At 41.3% G+C, this 13,389-nt stretch overlaps 1 protein-coding gene across 1 annotated transcript; it reads left to right on the top strand.

The window, feature by feature from the left end:
• Nucleotides 1-2,126: 2,126 nt before the first annotated feature.
• LOC101166554 (ATPase family AAA domain-containing protein 5) lies at nucleotides 2,127-13,022 on the top strand. The gene is made up of 22 exons (XM_011478275.3): nucleotides 2,127-2,438; nucleotides 2,860-2,923; nucleotides 3,298-4,874; nucleotides 4,997-5,081; nucleotides 5,156-5,314; nucleotides 5,626-5,767; nucleotides 5,846-6,106; nucleotides 6,219-6,367; nucleotides 6,491-6,641; nucleotides 6,830-7,138; nucleotides 7,307-7,400; nucleotides 8,007-8,089; nucleotides 8,174-8,301; nucleotides 8,396-8,573; nucleotides 8,658-8,825; nucleotides 8,907-9,152; nucleotides 9,228-9,292; nucleotides 9,396-9,585; nucleotides 9,661-9,791; nucleotides 10,685-11,556; nucleotides 11,637-11,795; nucleotides 12,414-13,022. The coding sequence occupies exons 2-22, from the start codon at nucleotides 2,873-2,875 to the stop codon at nucleotides 12,490-12,492; spliced, it is 5,277 nt and encodes a 1,758-aa protein (XP_011476577.1). The 5' UTR covers nucleotides 2,127-2,438; nucleotides 2,860-2,872; the 3' UTR covers nucleotides 12,493-13,022.
• Nucleotides 13,023-13,389: the final 367 nt, after the last annotated feature.

The following is a 13,389-nucleotide window of genomic DNA, read 5'->3' as shown; positions in this document are numbered from 1 at the left end:
ATTTTTGTAAATTGAGTCAAAGCGTAGGAGAAAATGGAAATACTTTGCAGGGCTTTAGTCACCATGTTTTTGTCCTTCAGAAAAAAGACTGTCATCTATAAACTGGCCAAGGCGGAACTCATAATAAAAAAAAAATTGAAGGCCTTGATAGTTAGGATTGTTTAGAATTAGATATGGGAGTTGAGTATATGAAATGAAAATATTTGGTGATATTGGACATCCTTGCCTTATTCCTCATGTTACATCTATTATATTGGGTGTTATTTACAGTGATGTAACTGTAAATTTCAGTATAGAACATTTTTATAACTGAGCAACATTTTTTTTCCAAATACAAAATGCTCCAGAATTTGGAATAAAAAGTTTTGTTCTACAGAATCAAAGGCTTTAAAATGGTCTATAAAGAAAATGAGACTTGCTGTTTTCAGCACAGATTGATCCAGAATCGATCTAATATTATTATATATGTTTCTTTTTTATATAAAGGCAGATTGAAATTCATCTTTTACTTTGTCTAGAAGCCTTTTTATCCTGTTCACATACACCAGTGCCAATAGTTTATAATCATTACACAGCAGTGTGATGGGCCTCCTATTATCTAATTTTGTCAAGTTCTTATTTGGTTCAGGGAGTAAGTTTTCATAGATGGAGTTAGACAACCTTCCTGGATACAATCATTGAAAGCATTAATCATTAATCGTTTATTTGTTTTGTAGCACTAATACAATATGTTTGCTGCCATCATGGGACCCAATAGAACGTGGCAAACGCTGACGTCACATCTGTGTCATGATTTGATTGGCTGGGTTTCCCTATCTTCTTATTTTTTCTTAAACTTTATTTTTCAAAACAAATAGAACAAATATCTATGACAAGAACAATAGTCATAACAACAGGAATGCCAGGGGAGGGTACATGTGCTACAAAAGAAATATTACAGAAACAGATTGCTATGCATTAAAAATGTTCAAAGACAGACAGTTTTCATAAATATGTATGGCTTTTTTTAAGCTATTAGAAATAGCATGTAGATAAGATTCTAATTCTTTAATTATTACAGGGGGTAAAAGTTGTGATAAGGAAAACTTTGATTTGTGAATATGAAATTTACCAAATATAAGTAGATTAATTGCCAATTTTACATTTGATCTTGTGTTTTTTTCGTGTAGGCCAAATATGATATGTTCAAATTTCATCTGATATTGTGAATCTAATTTGTAATTTAAAAAACGTGCACACTCTTTCCAAAGTTTTTTATTACAGTTCCAAAATAGGTGACTGATTGTTTCTGGGTGTTCTTAACAAAAGGTAGAGTTGGGGTCAATATAGTCTTCTTATATCTGAGCATGTATTGATTAGTGGGATAGATTCTATGTAGGAGTTTGTAGGAGACGTCTCTCATGTTGTTATTTATTAATAATTTCTGATGCAGGGTCCAAACATTTTTCCAGGGCAAGTCAGGAATAAATTTTCTCCATTAAAAAACAGCAGAGGGAACAGAAAAAACATTTTGCTGAAACAGGACACGTATGATCTTGTTATTTTTTTCGGGCACAGTTGAAACAAGATTTTCCAATAGTGGTGTCACTTAGAGATATGAAGGAAATATTTGCATCAAGTACAGTATTTTTAAAGAGTTCACAGATTTCAGTGGTAACGGCGTCAAAAAAAATGGCATGCTCTCTTGGAGGAACAGCAAGGTTATATTTAAGGTTAAATTCATCATGACCCACCAGTAGGATATTATTGGTATCTTCTTATTGACTAATTATTTTAGTGAGCAAAGTTTTTTTCCATCGATTTTTTACAACGAATTTCTAGGACATTGAAATGTTGTGCCTCGAAATTAAAAATATTGAAACATTTGAGAGAGAAAATAACAGGGCATAACATTTTGCTGTTTGAAAATCAAGGGTTAAAAAAAAATTCAGAGGTTTAAAAAATTCCGAATCTGATGGAGCAGAAAAACCCATATGAACATTGCGACAGTGTTGTCTTTAGAGGGCGCTCTAAATGTTTCAGTATCAGTAAATTGCAAGTCCGCACGCCATCTTTGTTTGGGGTAAACTACGTCACAATATGACGAAATCGATCTCCGTCTTGTGATTGGTGGACGAGTGTCCTGTCAAAGGTCACATTTATTTGGCGCTTTTCACTCTCGGTCAGTCTGGCGCGTTTTTGAATGGACTGTTTATGTCAAGAGAATATATATACACATATTTTTTTCTAATTGGGGCGCTTACTATTTTATAGACCGTGAGTAGAACACGGTGGCCTTTTGCTTCTCATAAGGCGGTAAAATATTTGAAGCTTTCGCGGGAACTATGAAACTATTATTCGCCGAAATCTGCTAGCTTGTTGTTTTACAGTGAAACCGATGACAATGGTGGAGTGGTCTTGGAGCAGAACAATATAAAGAAGCTTAAACAACCTCACAGGTAAAACAAGTGGCGGATTCGACATCAATGAATGGGCTAGTATTGCTAGCATTTATTTACAATGTTTCAGTTTTGGGCATATTATGTTACTGATGATATATTTTCAAAAATATATTTTTTATGAACGTCCAAAAACCCCACCTTACAATTCTGTGAAACATGATAAACGGTTGCTAAAAAAATGAAACCTAACAATGGGCCAAAATTTTGCCTAAACAGATAAGTTTAAGCATTAGCTTCCTTTTTACTGTATGTCCAAGTCAAGTGACACTTTTAGGCTAAGGCTTGCCTGTTTCTACTAGGGAAAAACGTCCAAAAGATTTGATTTAAATTAAAAATAAAAAAACAGCAGTTTTTTTTTTTGTATCTTTGTATGTGTATATTTGCTCTAATTCAGTTTTTATGTTTTGCTTTGCTTCAGGTCCTGTCAGATTATGGCTGGTGTTGTGGCTATGGCCTCTGTCATTGAGGACTTTGACACCCAGGTAGAGAAACAACAGCAAGCTGGTTTTTCTTTCCATAAACTCTTAGTCATACGTCAGCGGGTGTCCTGTGAATCCATGTTATGTATTTTATGTATGTAGTTGATTCATGGAGGCACGTCTGTCTCACATGTTCTTAACATCTGTCAAATTGTTTATTTTGTTTTTGCTTTGAATTTTAAATAATTATTTTTATGAACTCTGTCATGCTTGGCCCTAAGTTATGCAGTTATATTTCATATAAATCTAAAACTATTGTTGAGACCTGTGCATTAAGGCTATGATAGGCAGTTGTGGTGTTTAGGCTGTTTTGTTGTGTTTGTTTCCACTGAAATCTATACCGTAAAAAAATAATCACTTTGTCTTTCCTTCAACAGCCTGGCAAGAAGTCTCGCAAAGATAGTGGTGGTCCTGCTGCCAAGCCAATCACAAACTATTTCTCTCCTGTGCCTAAGCCGGTGGAGAAACCCTTTTCTCCTCCTCACTCCAATAATATTATGAGCTATTTTTGTCGAAAAGCTTCCTCGTCTAAAGAACAGACATGCCCGCCCGAGCCGTCTTTAGAAAAGTGTCAGGAGTCTCAAGAGGAGGAAAAACAAAGAAAGTCAGAAGGAAAGAGAGCGCCGTCTCAGAAACGTGGTAAAAAGAGTGGGAGAGGTGCCAGGCAGCTCGTACCCGCTGAAAGTATCGGTGATGTGGACTGCATGATAGTTGAAGAAGCCCCTGAAAACACAGACTCTGCAGCAGATCTACAGTCTACTGTTGATTCGTCAGAAAGCGATCAACCTCAGAAAAAGGATATAAAGTCTGAATCAGCACTTCAAACTTCTGAATTGACTCCAAGAAATGAATCAAAATCTACTAAAGCTTCACAAAAACAAAGGAAGAAGAAGCAAAATCCTTCCGAGCCAGAGAAAGAAGCAGAGTGTGATGTTAGTTTGAAGGCCAGTGATGAAGAGGCCGCATGTATTAAAGACAGCACGGTCAAAATCTCATTCGAGGAGTTTCTGCGCAGTCAAAGCAAGAATGAAGACAACAAAAGCGATGATGAAGGCATTAAAACGATGTCAGAAGAGAAGACAAAGGCTGAGCAGTTGGATATCCCCACAGCTGAACAACACGTAGATTTGTTGGCGTCTCCTCTGCAGATCTCGCCTCGAACTGTCACCATACAAGCAGAAGTGCACGCAATCTCACCCGACAGGGAAGACGTCAAAAGAGTTGGAAAACTGGCTTCAATCTTCAACCAGAAACGAAGCTCTAATAGTCCCGTAGAGACCAGCACATCTCCCCACACTGATTCAGGACCCAAGCTTTCTTCTCCCACCGTGAAGCGGAAATCCAACGTGGTTCTTCAGGAGGAAGATCTCGAGCTCTCTGTGCTTGAAAGCGAATCCGCTCCAAAGTGCAGTGAAGCGGAGAGAAAACAGTTCATGGCAGCTTTCAAGCAGCCCGGCGTGGATGGGCCCAAAAGTAAACCTGTCAGGAGCCAAGGTAAACAGAAAGAAGCCGCAGAGAAAACGCCGAATGCTGCAGGCAAAACGGCTGATGGTGAGGATCTGATCATGCAGCCTACGGTCGAGGAAACCCAACGAGAGAAGAAAGAAGCCACAAAGAAACGGCCGAAAAAGGGAAGGATTGAAGCTACAGAGAAAAACGAGGCGGCCAATACTTTGCCTGCAGGTCCAGATGTGACAGACGCCGCAGCTGCTCCACCTGTGCCAGTCACGAGGAGATCCAAACGAGAGGCCGTCATTCGACAAACGTCTCAGAGCACGCCAACGACTCCTGTCAGAAAAACAAGGAGACAACAGGCGTCTAATGAGGCCGTGACTCCTTCCATATCACAGGAAAGCCCTCTAAAGCTGGTGCCTTCCAAGACACGCAAGTCCAAGTACTGTGTGTTTGTGGCAGAGATCATAAGCTCACCAGATACCAAGCAAAGTCCAATCAGGTGATGCATCCATTTAAACTGTCCTTAAGTAAAGGTGCTTTTGGGCATTTTTTTTTCTGTTCACACTTGCAGTATTTGCATCCCCCTAATTTTGTTTTTCTTTTCTCCTAAAAAAAAAAAAGAATTAAATTTAGTAGAGTTAATAAAAATAGATCTGCGGCAGAGGATGACGGGGAAGTGGACAAAGCCTCCTCTCAAAAATCTAGAGTAAGTTTGTGGAATCCCAGTTCAATTTGTTTAAATGTAGCTTAAAGGTAATACAGTTCTGGTTTGTTTTTTAGGCCACTCATGAGTCTCACAAAAGAAAACAAGCAAAGAAATTGGTGGAAAAAGCAAAACAAGTCATTGAGCAAAACAAGAAGTCTGCAGTGAAACAGGAACCTGTGAGGCGATCGGGGCGAAATAAAGCAGTTATTAAGCGGAGCTACTGTGAAGATGAGGTTAGACGAAGCAAAAAACGTTATTTTCACCAGATAAATACAGTGAAAGTTCTATTGTAAAGTTATTTTTCATAAAGAAGGTTCTTTCTGAGTTTGACATCACCTAGTTTGTAGAAATAATTTAGATGCATTTAAAACAATAATAACAAATTTGGTCAAATATTATTACTTCAGATTATTGCATTTACTCTCACAATCTATACGATTAAGAAGAATAAGTAAAATGGGATTATTTTCTACACAAACTGATTTGTCTGTAACTAATATCTTCTTAAATTTTTTTTTTTTTGGTTCATTTGTTTTGTTTTTAGGATTCTGTCATCTGCCTGGAGGACCAGAGCACTTCCTCCCAGAATGCACCTGAAAAGAAAAAGCCCCCAAAAGCTTTACGAAGCCTGAATGATGTTCTGGGAAAAGCTGCACCGGCTAAAATAGACTTCAGGGCTGCACCAGGTAGTCTATTCACCACCACGAATACCTGTATTGTTTTTGACCACCTCGTGAATCAAGAGTCTGTTTTCTTCACGACAGGCTCCAAATCTGCCTCTCCGGGTCAGGAGAAGTCTGCTCAGAGGCCATCGGCAGTGATTTCCATCTTTGACGACAGCAGTTGTGAAGGCTCTGAAAATTCCAAGGACGACGGTCAGTTTAGGGCCCGCAGGGAGTTCCTGAAAAGCGGCTTGCCCGAGTCCTTTAAAAAACAGATCGCCAGAACGTTGGCCTCCAAGGAAGCCTACTCTGTGTCCTGTTCGTCCTTCCAGCCAGTCAGTCACACGACACAACCACCAGACGGTAAGCTGCTGTGTTGCGCCTGCTGCCCTCCTCTTTTGTAAAGTAGTGGTTAAGGGACTCGGTGGACTTTTGGGTTTAAATAAGACAGCGGAATGTGCTTTTGCATTGACAGATTGTCCTCTTTGGAATCTACCGTGGCCCGAGTCTTCACTGCTGAGTCATCTGAAGGAGCCGTGGGGCCAAACTCTGAATCCACTCCCAGCCATCAGTGGCTCTCTTGGTGTGAAGACAAAGTCATCCTGCAGAAACGCTGCCCAAACAGTACGATGACACATTTAGTTATTATTTGAGTTTACTTTCCTAAAAAAACAAACCTCCTTAAACCTCTGTTTCATTTATTTTCTTTTTCACCCAAACTTTGATTTTCACTGTTAACTTTTCCAGAGATGGGATTGGAGACCTGGGTTCTCTGAAAGTGTCCGTCAGCTGCTGGTGGAGGAGTTCAGGACCTCCAACCCTAACTTTCCTGCAGAGATGTGTATAACTCGTTTAGTGAAGAGACGTGCCGACCACCAGCTGCTGTCCACACCTTCAGGTCAGGATCAGATTTTTTCTTTGTTTGGCCGCTCTTCCACTGTGCCAAGCGTCAGATTTGGTTTTCTCTTCGAAACAAAAGTACAGAGCCTAGATTTTAATCATTGTTTGAAAATTATTTAAATTCATTTTTAAAACAAAATATATTTTTTTATTTTATGTCACTAAACAGTTGTTTTTGTTCACTAGAACCCAAAGCTGGGATTAAAGATAATTCAAGCTCCACACAGCCTGTTGGAGGAAAGAGAAAGAGGAGGAGTGACGAAGGAGAAACGACAGCAAAGGTGGCAAAGAAGCAGAAATCCAGCCAGTCGGAAGAGAACCTTTCCACCGCTGCTCCAGAGTCACCAAGGAGAGAAACTAGACGGTCTCAGAGGTCCAGGCTACAGGATGGAGAAGGGGGGAAGAAGAAGGCCACGTCTGCTGCCACCTTGAATGAAGATGACTGTGTGGTTGTACCAGACCATGTGGTTGTGGTGGAAGACACTAGGAAAAAAGGTGCGGATCCACATACTAAGTTAGGACTTTGAATCAGAAATTAAAAACTCCCAGTTGAGATGAAAATAAGGTATTGAAAGGGAAATAAGGTTTGTTTATGCTGGTAAAAATGTTCATTCTAAAAATCAGAAACACAGACTTACTTTTGTTTTTCGTCATGCTCTTTAGATCTGGTGGAGGACTTGCTGTGGACAGACAAGTACCAGCCGCAGCTCTGCAGTGAAATCATAGACAACCCAGCCTCTGTGAAGAGGCTGTACAGGTGAGAGAAACACACAAGACCCACAACAATGACAAATTGTGTTATTAACATGTTCTACTGGCATTTTCCTCATGATGATGTAAACAGAAAATTAAGCTCAAAATTAAATTTCTGAGTATTTCTTTATTCAAATCGTTGTGCATCAGAAGAAGACAAAAAAAATGCTGTTTGAAAATTATCATATTTGTTACATAGAAAATACAAGCTCCCTGCTCCGCTCCATTCTGATGCCTTTACTGGTAGACGACTAGATCCATGAACGTCTTTGTTTTCCTCGTCTGAGCTGACATCTGGCTGAAATCCGTACAGCTGCAGCTCTAACATTGCTATCTATTCTTGTTGCACCAGCATTGTTAGGTGAGGGCTGTAAGCTATTGGGAGAGCTCTCATTAATGGGGATGGAAAAGGGGTTGGCGGGGTTGCTCCGCTGCAACAATCCCAAAAAAACAGTCAAATTTTAAACATTTGTGGTAAATTTCTAAAGACCTACAGCCGCTCTGCAGAAACAACATTTTTAAAATGGCTCAAAAACGATGAACTTTAATGAATTTCCATTCCAGTGGCATTTTACGTCTTTAGAAACGTGTTTTTTTTTCTTTTGTCTAGCTGGCTTAAAGAATGGAAACTTCGCACAGACCGAGAGGAGAAGAAAAATCAGAAAAGCAATAAACCAGAAGAAGGCAACGTTGGTGAGACTTTTTGATCCCTTTTATTCAAAATGTTGTTCCTTTTGGATGAATTTATCTCTCTGAACTTGTGTTTTTAATCCGCAGATTCAGACTGGGATGGTCCAGATGAGTACGGCGAGGACACGTTGTGTAACACAATGCTTATTATCGGACCCACTGGAGTGGGAAAGACTGCTGCAGTTTATGCTTGTGCCCAAGAGCTTGGCTTCAAGGTGTCAATGCGTCTCTCTTGAACGTTGGCTCTGAAAGCCAAGTCCCACAGTGTGTCTAACATTAGTGTGTGTGTTTTGAAACGCTCATCTTCAGGTGTTTGAGGTGAACGCTTCCTCTCAGCGCAGCGGCCGCCTCATTCTGTCTCAACTGAAGGAGGCGACTCAGTCGCACCAGGTGGACAGTCAGGGGCGCGGTGCACCGAAACACTCCTACTTTACCAGCTACGGAACGAGCAGCGCGTCCGGGACCCTCAGGCCCGGATCCTCTCCAAGTATGCACACCAACAACTGTCTCTGATGACTCACTGACCTGATCCCAAGACTCCACAATGATCATTTGCTTTGTCGACTTTCAGGAAAGGGCAACTCTCCTCGGAGGGTGGTCTCTTCTCCCAGGAAAAACCCCCAGTCACCAAGAGGAGCCAAAAAAGGAGGTCTGGCTCCAGTCTCTTTAGCAAACTTTTTTAAAGTGGGTAAATCCACCAACAAGGAGTCTTCCAACTCCACAAAAGATGAACAGAAGGGTAAAAACTCATTTAATGCATGATCTTTGCAAATAGCTTAGTTTGTTCCTCAAATTCTGCATTTTTTTTTTTTTTTTAAAGCTGCTCCCAAGAAAGTCCTAAAAGCAACTGAGAGTGCAAGTAAGAATAGAGATCTTGCAGCCAAATCATCATCATCAGATTCTACTTCTAGCAATAAGAGCAGTGAAGAACGGAGCAAGAAGACGGCCACGTCGCTTATCCTCTTTGAAGAAGTCGATGTTATTTTTGATGATGATTCCGGATTTCTAGCCGCCATCAAGACGTTCATGAGTACGACCAAGAGGCCAGTCATCCTCACCACCAGCGGTGAGTATGACTGAAGAGCGGCTGGCTAAAACTCTTTGCTGGTGATGTTTATGCACGTCCTTCTACGTTTTCCAGATCCTGCCTTCAGCAGCATCTTTGACGGCAGCTTTGAGGAGGTCCATTTCAAACCGCCTTCAGTTGTGAGTGAATCATGGTTCCTCTGCATCACCTTCTTCCATGTGGCGTGAGTTCCTCACTCAACCTGGAAACGTTTGACGTTCATTTTCCGTGTTGTTGTTGCAGATGAATGTTGGCGGCTTCCTGCAGCTGCTGTGTTTGGCCGAAGATGTGCGGACAGACCCGTCCGACGTCCGATCTCTGCTCAGACTCAACGGCTGTGACATCCGGCAGAGTCTGCTGCAGCTCCAGTTCTGGAGCAGCGGCGCAGACGGCCGGCCCTCAGCAGACACACAGAAACACACCCACAGCATCTGTAAGGAGTCGCACAGAATTTCAGATAAAGCCTTTTTTCCTCCCGGTAATTGACTTCTTTTCTCGTACTCTGAAGCCAAAGCGAAGCTGGAACCCGGCTGTGCCGCGGCTGTTCCGTCTCTGCCGTTGTGTGAGAAAGGCTGCACCCAGAGCAAACTGGGCCTCCTGAATATTGAACCTGACAAAGACATTTGGAAACTTCTCAGGGTAAGTCCTCCATTAAGCACCAGAATGCTGTGTGTTTTTGAGGCATTAGAAAATGGAACAGCACCTTTTCAAAATGCACATTTACTTTTAGAATGGCTTGAATTTATATTTAATCCTTGAGGAGGTCAAAGACTCACATCTTGTCAAAGTGACATAAATGTAGCATTTTTGTCATTATTAAATGAAACAGAGGAACATGACGTTTCTTCTAAAATGGGAAGGAAATTGGTCTTTTAATAAAAAGGGACTTACTAAAGTTAGGAACAGTCAAAGGAAACACAGCAAGAGGCATGAAGTTAAAACGAAGCCTAACCTCTGAAACCACAACGTTCCCAAGAGTTCCTTTGAGACCAGATATGGTCTGAAGTACCGGAATGGTTCTGTAGGCTTTATGTGATGCAGGTTTGTGGTTATTTTTAAAAGACTTAAACCAGAATAATGTCAACATAAGATGGGAAACAAAGCAAAGACCCCATTTTTAATGTGCTGAAAAAGCGGCAAACTCTGTTTTTTATTGTGGGGTTACATTCCATAAAAAAAGCATGCGATAGGTGAAATCTGTAAAGTAAGATTATATGTTTTAAGGCTGTAAAACCCCTCAATAAAAAGGTCGCAGAGTCACATATCACACACCCATGCACACCTGTATTCACACCTAGAGACAATTTAGAGAAACCTATGAAGCATGTTTTTGGAAGGTGGGAGGAAGCCGGAGTCCCCGGTTAAAACCCACGCATGCACAGGGAGAACATGCAAACTCCACACAGAAAGGTCCCCCAGTGATGTTCTGTTTCAGGTTAAATTAAATTAGAATTAAATTAAATTCCATTGTTGCAATCAGAGGTTTTGGACCTTATGTGATTTTTAGTTTCACTTTTGTCTTCTTTCAACAGAGTCCAATGACAGAACCGATAAACTGGGAATTACTCATGGAGAGCAAACGGCGAGGAGTTGATCTGCTCTATTCCAACCTGGAGACTCTGCTGCCTCTTCCTCAAACACAGATGTCTGTCTCTAAACCCGTCAGACCTGAGCTCTCTGATTCTCTTCCACACAACCGCCCGTTTGGACCTTCACCACAGCAGCCGTCGCCTGTCTGTGACGGCCCGCCGCCCAGCGCCAGCTCAGTAGACGAGTCAAATGAGTCGGATAGCAGCAGTCCAATCAAAGTGTCCAGTAGAATGAAGAGGAACAAAAAGAGAGTCTCTTTACACAACCAGGACAGGCTGGAGTCCGAGTCAGACTCAGAAGATGGATTTCTATCCCTCCGTGTGAAGCAAACTTCCTCTCCTACAGTAGAGGCAGAGAAAGAGGCGGTCGCTTTAGCTGTGGTGACACGGAAACCTTTAACTCCAGAGGAGCGAATAAAAAGTGTTCCAGTCTCACAGTGTCTTCAGTCAGTGGCTGACTTCATGGACGACATGTCCTACATGGATTCCTGGCTGTACTACTCAGACGGCGGAAACCTTTGCAGAAGAACGCCACCAGGTGGGGCAGTCATCAAGGATGGAATGACAGACGAGCCGAGGGTTGAGACGGAGACAGACACTGAGAGATGGATTACGGAAAGCCGTACTTTGGAGATCCAGGCAGCTGTAGAGGCTCTGAGCTTCCACAAGTGTCAGGAGTCGGCGGCTGACGCCTGGAACAAAGTTCAGCAGCTGGGGGGGGAGCTGGAGCGGGAGGCCACAGCTGAAGTCACCCTGCCGCTAGCTCCTCATCGGGAAGGTTGGACTTTCACTCAGGAAAGCATCTGTCAACCACAGTGAGTCTGAGAGACAGCAAAATGAGGATGCTCAAAATACGCTTCCTCAGAATACAGTTCCAATAATGTCTGTGTTCCAGGCTGGTCCAGCAGAGGAGTGAGCTGATGGAGAGTCTGATGTTTGGAGGGGTGTTTGGCACTCTTGGCAACAGACAAGCAGCTGCTCTGGATTATTTGCCGGTCATTCGCACCATCTGCAGATCTGAACAGCTGAAAGAACAAGGGAAAGTGAAGCGGAGGTGAGCATCACATCCAGATTTCTATATATATATATATAGATCTGGGATTAATTAAAGTCCCACTCCAATCATCATTTAATCTACTGTAAAAGTGTTCCCAGTGGTTTCATTTTGACAATGCCATTTTTAGCCATGAACCAAAAAATCTATCATTTTCTAGGACATAGTTTCTGCAGAGCAGCAACAGGTCATTTGAAATTCACCTCTAGAAAGGTGGGCGGGACCTTTGGTGCAGAGTAGACCCGCCCCCACTTCCCAGCATTCATCTGTTCACAGCCCCTCACATTACCGGTGCATCGAAAATGCAGAAAAGTATTGGAGCAGTGCATCTAGCTCTGGATCTAGTCGTCCTCAAGTGGATCCATCAGGATGGAGCTTGTGACCCGGTCACAGTATTTTCTACCTCAACTATACAATCTTTTTCAAATTGCATTTTTTGTCTGCTGATTCAAAATTTGAATAAAGCAATACTCAGAAATGCAATTTTAAGCCTAATTTTCCTTATATACATGAGAAAAATACTACAAGAACATGTTCAAAACACAATTTTCATCGTAGTGGGTCTTAAAAGCTTCAACTTAATTTATTTGTGTCCTTTTTTTGTTTCTGTTTTTACAGATTCCTGCACTATTTGGATGCAATCCACTTGGGTCTTGATAGAGGAACTCTACAAAACCTTGCTGAAGATTTTCCTTAATCCACTGTAATTGTTTTTCAAGGAGGTTCCTACGTATTTTGAAAGGACACAGGAACACGTTTACAGGGCGTTGAGTGACGGACGGTTGTTGAGTCACACAAACAAAGACTGTCACATCAGCAAAGGAAATGAATCCTATCGTGATAAACGCCTTGAGTTTAAGAGCACAGAAAAACCTCCTAACTGATCTTTTGGTGCTTTAAATGCTTTATATTTCACAATGTCCAATTTTTATCAGTGTCCCAAATGTTTTATTGTGAATTTCACAATGGGGATTTTGTGAAACTTTTATCAAGTAGAAGGTTGTTTCCATGAGCAAATGTCACATATTTATCATTTGTTGGAGATGACGTGTAAAATATATATATATTTTTGTCTAAAAGTTTTTTTTTTCTCCAAACACAGGCAGCTCTTTATGCATTTGTTGCCCTCCAGTAGCATCTTCACAAATGCGTTATATTCATTTTTAGTCATCAAATTTGTACAAATTTAAATTTGGTTTTTTGAACCAATAAAGGATTTAAAATTGTGATGTTTTCCTTGTAAATGATCTTTTTTTTGTTCCCAGTATGACCAATGTTTGGTGGCTGAAATGCTAATGAATGTGCTCATCTTTACTAAATTTGATTATGGCAAGCAAAAGATATCATAAATCAGCTGCAGACACAGCGGGCATTTGACGTGCGTTCTTGAAGTGACTTTAATAAAAACCCATGGCATTCAAATTGGATATCAGGGAGAGGCTTCTTTTTCTATTTATTTGCACGTGTCCACCACCTACAGTTGGAAAAGTCTTTGAGCGAAGTGTTTGGCCGTGCAAATCTTGCAATCTGGGCATGAAACGGCTTAGTTCATTGCTAGCGTCCTTGCAATGGCAGAAATGAATTAATATTACGT

This window comes from Oryzias latipes, chromosome 8, assembly GCF_002234675.1.
Source record: "Oryzias latipes chromosome 8, ASM223467v1".
Taxonomy (NCBI): domain Eukaryota; kingdom Metazoa; phylum Chordata; class Actinopteri; order Beloniformes; family Adrianichthyidae; genus Oryzias; species Oryzias latipes.
The sequence above is the reverse complement of the archived record's forward strand: the minus strand, read 5'-3'. Positions and strand labels throughout refer to the sequence as shown.

Coding starts and splice junctions, on each gene's coding strand:
- LOC101166554 (XM_011478275.3), top strand. CDS start 2,873: ATGGCTGGTGTTGTGGCTATGGCCTCTGTCATTGAGGACTTTGACACC. Junction 8,826..8,906: donor CACAAAAGATGAACAGAAGG/GTAAAAACTCAT, acceptor TTTTTTTTAAAG/CTGCTCCCAAGAAAGTCCTA. Junction 11,796..12,413: donor CAAGGGAAAGTGAAGCGGAG/GTGAGCATCACA, acceptor CTGTTTTTACAG/ATTCCTGCACTATTTGGATG.